The sequence below is a fragment of the Plectropomus leopardus genome, chromosome 5, assembly GCF_026936395.1.
Source record: "Plectropomus leopardus strain MGB_pleo_1.0 chromosome 5, ASM2693639v1, whole genome shotgun sequence".
In the NCBI taxonomy this organism is placed as follows: Eukaryota; Metazoa; Chordata; class Actinopteri; order Perciformes; family Serranidae; genus Plectropomus; species Plectropomus leopardus.
This window is the reverse complement of record NC_142180.1, coordinates 7,266,941-7,277,529: the sequence shown is the minus strand read 5'-3', so window position 1 is coordinate 7,277,529 and position 10,589 is coordinate 7,266,941. Positions and strand designations below refer to the sequence as shown.

At 39.0% G+C, this 10,589-nt stretch overlaps 1 protein-coding gene across 2 annotated transcripts in view; it reads left to right on the top strand.

Moving 5' to 3' along the window:
- Positions 1-10,589, top strand: part of mylk4b (myosin light chain kinase family, member 4b) — a 38,726-nt gene that overhangs the window by 17,904 nt on the left and 10,233 nt on the right. The window contains exon 1 of one of the 2 annotated variants that reach the window (XM_042513835.2): positions 8,831-9,617. The exons of the other annotated variant lie outside the window; for it this stretch is intronic. Coding sequence (XP_042369769.2) covers positions 9,081-9,617 — 537 coding nt within the window. The 5' untranslated portion in view covers positions 8,831-9,080. Of the gene's footprint in view, positions 1-8,830; positions 9,618-10,589 lie in introns of those variants that run through there. 2 annotated transcript variants of the gene reach the window in all.

The window sequence follows — 10,589 nt, the reverse complement described above, 5'->3', positions numbered from 1 at the left end:
CATGCTTAATAGCTACTGTATACTGGAAGAATTTAGCATGTTGAAGAACATTATTTTATTTTTGTTCTGCAGTCCCTAAATGAATGAAGAAATGCAAGAAAATCAAATTGAAACCCCTTTTTTTTTTGCTGGTGAAGGGCCCTACAGACCCCGCATATTTTACAATTTTGTTGGGGGGTGATACTTGAGGTTGTCTGGCTTGCTAGTTATAGAGTGCAGAGATGGTGAATGATAGCTGAAATAAAGCTGAATTGAATTTAAGGCCAACATGAAGTCACAGCCAGTGGTGTTTATGATCTGTGACCTTGTACAGTAGATCTTACATGGCTAACTTTGACTAGCTGGCTTTGTGTGAATACATGTGTGTGTAGGAGGTTAGTAGGTCGAGGTTCAAGGTAACCAGAGAACAGCTGGGTGTGACTCTCTAACCGTCTCCCAAAATGCCATGTTGGTGCTTTCAAATTCCCAGGTAGTCATCAACTGTGTCTGAGGTGAGAGGAGTCATCCCAGGTCTGTGGCCCTCCTCTGCCACCCTGTGGTAGTCAGACAAAAATGCAGTTTTATTATACATCACCAGACCACAGACTGTGACCCATGGCTTTTAGCTCATTACTCTCAGTCAGATATATATTTAACATTGCTGCTGACATATTTGCCGAACATAACAGATTTTTAAAAAAGTAGTTATCTTTTCCGTTTTTGTGACTGCTTAGGTGATCCTTTAGAAGGAACATCAAGTTGGTCTTACTGTGTCAAATTTATATTCCCACATTGCGGTGCAGTACATTTATAAGGTCCATCCTGTAACTATGATATTACATATATTGACCAATTTATTGTACACATTTTCTAAAAGGCAAGGCAGTAACTATAATATATATTGAAAAAATATAAATAAGAAATTTGCTATACTATGACATACTGAAATAGTCATTAGTAAATGTAATTATAATCATTAAAAAAAAATTAGATCAAATTCCTTTTATCAAACTGAACCATCAGTTTGTGCTTATGCTGTGACGCTGAGAGACTAAGTGACACATGAGATCCTAAGCTCGTCTAGTTTTGTGCGTATGTGTGTGTGTGTGTGTGTGTGTTAGTGTGTTTTGGGGCAGTGGGATTGACAGTCATTTCACGAGGTCAAAGGTCACCATTTATCCTGAGTCTTCTTTCAAACAGCGGTTGGTCCCATCACGCCCAGTTGTCTTCATGTTACATAACACTGACAGCAAGCAGCAAATTCCCAATAACCTAGGGAAGTTGGTTTGTGTGCGTGTATTTAAAAGTCTGTGCACATACTTGTGTTGCTTATGTAACGTATTTACAGGCATAATTGGCCTTCTCAACACGTATATATACACACTTTGCTGACGTCATACAGCACCTCTAGTCCATGAAAGGAATTTTTCAGCGTCTGTCTGAGGTCGTAACAGAGAGAGCTGGACGCGTGTTATCACGGCAGCTGAACTGTGAAAGTACAGACTGTCATCAGCCAGCGGTGACACAAGTAGGTTTGTCAGATAGAAAAGCAGCAGGTGGAGCTACAGAGATAATGTGTAGCCTTCTTTCCATTGTCATGAACGCCCCAGACCTCTATCCTCAAGCACCGAGGAATTATACACCATAAAGAGAGAAATCCTCATGGACCATGCAAAACCTCACAGTGACTCCCTCAGTAACATTGCATGTTGCAATATGAGGCCCAGCCACATAACTTTATTTGTATTCTAAACATGATGCAGGGCATCCCAAAGTTACTACATCTGTCAGGGTGAATTATGACAATGTGTGCACAAATAGATTGTGTAAGACATGTTGAATATTTCCATTTTATGTAATAGTGCAGCTATAAATCATATCTGGCCAAATGTCACAAGTAAATACTGTCCATTGCACAGATATAAAGGCCACTATAAAATGTATATGATGCAATCAGCGCATGAACTGAAATTGTTTATGCATTGCAGCTTGTATATGTTGTTAGTAATTATGATACGCAGCTTTTTAAAGACATAAAACATTATGACAGAGAAGAGAAAGTGGAGGAATATAAATTGGTTTCCTGTCGTCCATGAAAACTCACACATTGGTAACACTCAGTAGGAACTATCATTTCTAAATGGTAAATATATAGTTAAACTTTAGCTCATAGTTATATTACTGTTAAGCCTTTGGAACCTAAGCAAATTGGCAAATTAGCAAATTTATATAGGCAGCTGACAAAGCAAAATATTAACCAATCACAAATAATAAAGCATATAAATGTTACAATGTGCGCAACAATAAACTGTTTAAAAAACATAAATTATAGCATCACAAATAGCAAACATTATTAATTACCATTTCATTGTTTGTTACGAGTAAAATAACTATCAACTTAAGTTTAAGTACCTATCAACTAGCCATTAATTATTATGATTGCTCATACTTTCATTAGTATTTGGCACTATGTTGGACTTTTAAGTGAAACTGCTGGAAGTGAACTTGAAGCACAGCCAGCTTTACAGGTTCTCAAGGACCGTTTCAGTGCACTCATTTGAATTAATTAATTAATCAGTTATTTTTGTTCTCAGTGAGGCTCTGTGGGGTGAGTCATCCTGATGGTATGGAGAATCCTTTGTGAGCTAGGATGCTATTTGGGTGGAAGGGAACCCTGGATGATTCAGGGACCCCAGAGCTGGACCGGGGCTCTGGAACATGCCGGGGATCAGAGAGCTGTCACTGAGATGTTGTCAGGTGGCCCAAAATTGAGCTGTTGTCAGGTGGGCCAAAATTACTGGTCTATTACGAGGCACCCCATAGTACTGGAAGTTTGACTTATTTAAAGAGTGAATGCAGGTTTAGCCTATGAGCCTTGAGTCAGACATTGGATATGGTCCCCTAAAATAAAATTTAGGCCTGGTGGTCAATACTGTATGAATGAATAAATATAATGACGGGTTAAGGTTTGGTGGGTAAGCGTGCTACGGTAAGCTGCTTTTGAGCCACCAAACCTGGGTGTGTTTTACTGACCTGTCCCTGCTTTCTAACTACTTTAATGCCATCAAATGTGAGTCTTTTAAGCCAAAATGACCTTTTCCTAACCATAGCCACATGGGTTTTTTTGCCTTAACGTAACCACAGCTTCACCACTTTATGTTACAGAGAAACATAAAGTTTCAAAGTATCTTCTTCAAAATGTAACAAAACCGTGGTGTGCAAAAACATACGTTCAGGGCCGGCCCTATGACTTTGGTGACCCTAAACAAGATTTTGTTTGGGGCCCCAAACCACCAAAACACACACCCTGCCTGTAACCAAGTGAAAACACACACACTAACATAAATCAACAACAAATATCTTACATTATTTGAAAACAATATACCATTATATTAAAAGGGGAAATCCCCTGAAGTTACTGATGATGTTCCTTTAGCAGCAGTCATGTCAGCTGACGAGGTAGCTGGTCCTGGTGCAGTGGAGCTTGGTCTAAAATATTTCAATAACACTCCTGAAAAGATAAAACATTAGATTACTTTTTTTAAAATATAGGCTGGAAATAAATATGTATGTTATAGTATATGCGTCCTCTAAGTCTATGTATTAACCACACAACAAACACAATTATAGGGAAATAGGCAAATTATTGAGGTCGGTCAGATATGACACGGAAGTACTTTCCTTACACTAATTTTAGCACAACTCTGCGATGTTGCGTGCAAGCTGCAGATTGATTCAATCAGATTCAACAAACAATGACAGTGTAACGTGCCTTTATCTTGTGGTTTTTTCCATCTCCAATTTTCTTTTCTTCCATCTGTCAGCAGCAACCCTAAATTTTCTTTTAGGAGCCTTTTGTAACATTACTCTGTTTGGTGATCAAAATAAGCTGTGAGTCAGGATTCATTGCTGCACCATCGAAGTAAACATCGACCCAACGTTACCCACAATGCCACCACTGCACATTGTGTCATTATGGCTACGCATGGGGGAGCGAGCAGCAAGTCACAAACTGACTTTACTGGTTTATAATTTACCCTTTTAGTTTTATGTTTACTTATACGTCTGTTTAAGTTGATATGTTACTGCGATTATATTATTTGTTGAAATAAAGAGAGGGAAAAAATGTGAATCACACTCTGATCATGTGGCCACGTAGCAGTTATGGAGTGTTTATGCCAGTGGTCGGCCCTGCATACAATGCCGATATTCAGTCTGGAGACTGGGTTGATTGGGGTACACCAAAACAGCAGCAATAAGCGTGAGGCACATGTTTGCTGCATTTCACACTGTCTATTATTGTGGCTCTGGGTTCAAAGTCTGTTGCATTTACATTGCCCAGGTCTCGGCACTGGAGTGATATTGGATTACTGGACAGTCTGCGACACTAGAATAAGCACTATGTATTGTCTGTGTCTTCCTGCTGAGTAACTCAATATGTTATGAGAGTGGCGGGCGAGGTCACGTCAGTCTCATTCCTAAACAGTGCTTCTATACAGCGCCGCCACTCATCTTACCATGTAACCTTTTCTGACTGGGGATTTCAGAGATTGTCCAACAGGGTACAGTTAAACCTCCCACTGCCCTCAACACCAGACCCAGAGCAGTCAACCAGCACTCTGCTTCTTCTCCTCAACGCTGACTGAGGAGGATGATTTTAATCATACAGCAGGAAGCGGCTGTGGTACAAGAGTCATAATGCACTCATGGGTGCTCAGTGTAGACAATGATGCACTCAGTGAGAGAAACGCCATTTCCTTTTCTTTGCCTCAACCTTATTTTCTTATATCAGACTCATTATATTTAGGCCATTGCTTACCACTAAGGGATCTGAAAACACGACAGGCAGAAGATTTAAAGCTGCACAAGTCAATATATTGTGTTGAATGTATTTTATTTATTGCATATAATCAATAGATTGCAAGAATACACCCTGCTTTTATTGAACCATAGAACAGAGATGTATGGAACAATAATATTTGTAGAAAAATCAGCACCTCTGTAGGGAGATTATCTAGCTTTTTCTAAATGATAATGTAGTCAGATCAACAAACATAACCTGCTGTTTTCATTATACAGTAAAAAGGGCACAATCCATCATATCTGTGGGGTTGGTTTGGGAGGGTTTTTTTGTCTTTTTCATGAAGGGGACCCATTTTAACCATATTTTTAAGAATTTGTCCATTTGTAAATTAAATGAGCAGGTGATTTTTTCCTTTAAGTATATATGTCATTGATCGTGTCTACCCATTATTCTACTGTTAGAGGGTTTTCTCAGCTGCGGTTATTATAATTCTAAAAATGTATCAATATTTTAATATCAATAATGGATCATTTGGCTGTGTGTATTGTGAAAGGGCCTGTTTGTAGAGACAATTTTCACCTGACTACAGTTCCCATTAGGTCTACAGGGTATTGTAACATTAGGCTTATTGTTTTGGTTTTACAGCTTGCCACTTTGCTGTTTTGATTCAGTTTCACTGCTCTAATTAGTCAGCAGCATTTGTTACACCTTGCTTTGCATCTGATGTTTGAGGAGTCCTTTTAGCAAATTAGAAATACATATGTTTCTTGTTTATTCGTTTTATTTTGTGGACAAGTTTGCAGACTGATAAAAATGACAGTTCACTCAAAACATAATATAAAGCCTACTGGTGCCATTTATTCTTCTGGGTGGTGCTCTTGATGAGATTTGCTGAGGTTTGGAGATATCTGTTGTGTGATGAAATACAGTGACGGTCTGTGGCAATAAGTCTGTGTAGCTCAAAATACAAAAAAACGAAGTGAAACGAAGATTCTAAATGACATGAAGTTCATTGGCAGTAATTCACAGACTTTAGTTTTCAGTAAATTGATTCAAATAAGGGCTTGCAGCTGATTTCTGCTTTTGGAGAGACATATCTCTGTTCTGTTGAGTACATTGTTGTGTTACTAATCTTGGGTGAAATGACCTTTCACATTCCTGGAAAGCGAAAGAGCATGAGTTGTAGTGCTGTATGTCAAGCTCTAACAAACAGAGACATATTAACCCCTGAAAACCTGGGTCAGCATCAGTTTTCTCGTGCTGCATTCAGATGCCTTTGTCAAGCTATTTGAAACTTTGAAACTTGAGCAGATTGGTTTGATTTCTTTCTAAAACATGGGGTAAAGGGCAATGACCAACTTGGCAAGCAATGTCCCTCAAATTATGAGAATTTAAAAAGATGACAGTAAATTATCTGATTTTTTCTTTAAAGGTGGGTGTATTATTAGAGAATTATCCCCCCAAAAACCTAAGGAAAAACATCCACAAAACTATATTTATAATAATTAGATTTACATTTATATTTACAAGTATTTATAATTTTTTTTTTTTTCACTTTGGGGGTTTTTTAATAGTCATTTTTGGGTTTGTTTATGTCTTTGGGGTTTTTTTTTTTTGCTTGTTTTCAGATAATTGTCTTGTAATTATTTACTAATTTCTTGCTAAATTTTGGGACACACTTTAAGTCTCCCCATGTCTGAGAGAAATCAAACTAATTTGCTCTGATTTCAAAGGGTTAATGTTCACAAACTAGGTTAGTGTACGTAGGTAAAAAGCATTGCAGCGGTCGAAGCTCAGAAATTAGAGTACATTAGTAATTCTAGATCTCTGTTTGCTAAATGTGAAACATCTCCTGGTCAGTGATCTCCTTTGTCCGTCCAGTTTATTTCCACAGTGTGTACTGTACTCTGTCTGTACTTGCCCAGTGTCCTCTTTCATTCTCACCTTAGCTGGTAAATGGGGATACGAGTGTTAAACCTGACAGCTGACGAGTTGTCTGTACTGGGAACGGTGCGAGGGACAGGGTATAGGCCAGTTTTTTCCAGTGCTGACAGATGGGTGCCAGTATATAGGCGCCGACGCTTTGTCGCCCTGGCTACTCCAGATATCACTGTCCAGAGACGTGGAAAAGTTTGAGGCCGGTGTGCACAGTCGGAGACACGTCTCAATAAGTGTCAATGGTTTGTGTTGGTTCCTGAATACGAACTTCCGTGTCCATGTGTGTATCTGTGTCAGTTTGTCCCCTTTAAGTCTCAGCAAACAACACATGTGCAGCAAGTTTCCTCTCCCACAATCCCCTTCTGCTCTGTATCAACAATTCTTAGGTGTCAGTGGCATCACCTGTTTCCTGTTTTCCTCAGTTGTCTTGTGCCTCATGTTGTACTGACAGTGGATCTATATTGGGAGCCTCTATCAGAAAAAAAAATCACAACTAAACTTTATTCTAAATTTAAAAAAACATCTTGCTTCTGATTCAGCAAGCTTTTTTTTCTCTACGCAAAAGTCATCAGTATTTAGATACAAAAATTGGGCAGGATCTAGCAAAACAATGTGATTTAATTAGTAGAATTTTAAATGAGCAATATTATTAACAAGGAGTATAAAATTACCAGTATTAAAACTAAATACACAATTACATATTTTCCCTTACAGCAATATTTGATAATCATATGTAACCATTAATCTAATTAAAGAAATAAGTGAAAAAAATATATAACATGAATACAAGTCTAGGTTATAACTGATGTAGTATGTACTGTACTGTAGCAGGTCCAGGGGTGTTTGTAGAATTTGAGGGCTTAGCCCGGATCTGTGTCGGGGTGTTCAGGGGGATCCACCCCTGGGTTTTTTTGTTTTTACCAAACAAGCTCTATTTTTATGCTTTTTTCTGCAGTGTGGCATCTCATTTACCCTTAAAAATGTTCATAATAAACATGTTCATAATTATTATTACTAATGGAAACAAAATACTTTACAAATTATAGACAATGTATTGACTAGAGTTGTGACAAAAATTAAAATTATAATTTTAATCAACATATATATATATATTTAAAATATATATATATTTATATATTTGTTAAAAAATAGGGCTTTAATGTATGAACAAAATAACAAATTAATAGATCCAGAGCTTAAGGCCTATTCTTAGTTTCAAAATAAATTAATTTTGCCTATATATATTTAGATCTGAGGCGATTCATAAAACATTTTTCCCCCTGGAGTCTCAAACACCCAGACCTAAAAAGCAACTTTATTAGTCCATGTTTTGTACTTGTTTTTCTAAATAATTAAATAATGAAATAAGGTGATACAAATTAGTGAGTAAGGGATTACCTTAAATTATAATTAATTGATAAAACAAGTTTTTGAGCTTGGCGATTGTGATCATTTATTTGGTACACCTTCTCAGCATGTTAACAGATTAAAATTTTGTATAAAGCTAAGTATCCCAAGAAGAATTACTTATGCATTTTTCCAAACATGAAAAAGAAGATTTAAGTTTTTGTTTTTGTGAAATTTTTGACCTTGGGAAGTTGTGGCAATTACACAATGTTCTGCTGACACATCAACAAATAAGTTATGAGAACCGTGTGGCATTTGAGGAGGTTCAGAAATACCCACAATGCTTCCTTCCTTTTTAAACAGAGGTTCAAGTGGTTAATAAAGGTTTTGGGGCCTTGCACACACTTGCACCTGTCACTCCTCTTCCGATTATGGAACAATGTAAAAACCATATACAGTTTCCATATAGAATCTGAAAGTAACATCCATGTTGTACTCGTACTACTATATTTGCGGAAACTTTGCACATCACTGAGCAATTCTCCTGTTTTATTAGCATTATTTTTTTAATTGGCAGCACATTTTATTTGTTTGTCTTACTTTTTACGGCGTCATATTTCAGTCTTGCATTCTTGGGATTCTGACACCTGCCTGAAGGGCTTTTGAAGTGGCTCAAATGTCACATAGCGATCCTCTCCAGCATCTCCCCCCTAACCCGCATCAATCCCCAACTGCACACCAGAGCCCTCAGCTCTTATCACTGGCCACTCAGTGCTTGACGTCCACGGGGGGCTGCGCTTTAATCTGGAGGACAGCCACTTGCTATTCTTAAAACTCAACTGTGTGGTGCAGCAGTGAGGGAGAGATCTCTGTTCCCCCTTTGCTTCTTTTCTTGTGCCTACAGCTTTGTCTGGTAATATGGTTTTTGTTGTTTCAATTGAGCCCGCCTGAAAGTGAACTTCACAAGTGAAAAGTTTTTACTGTTTTTTGAGGATATCTGTTGCAAGTCACCATGAGCTCCAGCCTCGTCAACTCTTTGGCCAAAGTCTACGATCCAAACCCTCTTCACGGTCAGAAGCCTCTTGGACGGAAGCCTTCACTTAGCGGATCAGACAAATTCCTTGCTTCTTCATCATCATCTTCCTCTCCTCATGATGCCGCCTTGCGCTGTGTGGAGAGCCGAATGGACTCCCTGAGCTCTCAGATGGAGCGCTTGCTCAACATGCAGCAGACCGTCTTGACCCGGCTGGATGGCTTGTCCCAGGATGTCAGGGGTATGGGTCAGGATCTGGCCTGTTTGTGTGAAGAGGGCCGTGGAGGCAGACGTGTGTCTGGGGTGGAGGCGGCGTGCAGGGAGGCTTGCAGGGAGCTGTGTGGGGTCGTGGAGAGGGCCAGCGAGCGGATGGAGAGTCAGGGGCGCAGGCTGGAAGGGGTGGAGAGACTGGTGGAGGGTACCCAGCAGGTGATCAGCTTCATTGGGGAGGTGGTGAAGAGCTCCAGGCTGGTGGAGCTGCTGTTTAAACAGCCTGGGAAGAAGGCAAACAAGAAGGTGAGGGGTTTAACAGTACAAGAAAGGTTTTTCTGCAAAATGTGGTCTCAAAATCAAATGTTTTAGTGCTGTTATTTCCAACATGGGATAATTTGGGAAAGGTGCGGTGCAATGTTCTCAAAGTGGTTCTATTACTGTGTCCTGAGTCACTGAAGGCAACATAGTGAGAGGTCTAATTGCATTGTGATCATAGCCGCAGATGCATTAAGTCCTGCCCAAAGGGTTGCAAATCCTCCTGATGGAATATGTGACCCATTTGCAGCAATATTATAAATAATTGGCAAGTAAATACATACAGTGCATCTTTAAACTGCTCTTAACTTTATTTAAAAGATTATTTATTTGCATGCAAAGCTGCTACTTATCCCTCATAGCTCTTATATGGCTCCTCATACATCTATTAATAGCTCCACTGTACTCCAACATGGTGTTCTCTGTAATGTTAAGTAATTTTCCCTCATTCATTGATTGTGGTTTGCCTCTGAGGTGTTAATGATTAGAGTCAGGCTGGTTATCTTATCTTACCATGTCTTTATCAGCAACACGTTGGACTGCAGCTACACAGACTCAGTTTGGCAGTCTGGCCTGTTCTGAAGCCACACCTATAGTCTGCATCATATTGTGCACGTTTGTTATTCTAGTTATTATTCTTTATGATCCTTGTAGCAATATGAAGAATGTCCCGAGCATAGCTTTCACTGCCTTGTCTTTGCAGAACATCTATGCATGTTTGCATGTGAGATGGAATATCTTACATACTTGAATTCTGCTGATTCAGAGGCTGTTTTTAGGAATGGGCGTGTGGTTAAGCAAACAGATTTATTACACCAGACAGCCTCTGTCAGATGTTTTAAATGACTGCAATAAAACCGTGGCAGGGATCACCTCACCTGACATTCTGTTAAGTGGCATGCATCGAAAATTTATTGATACTGCCATTCTATACTGTTCTTAATGAGCGTATAGTACGTA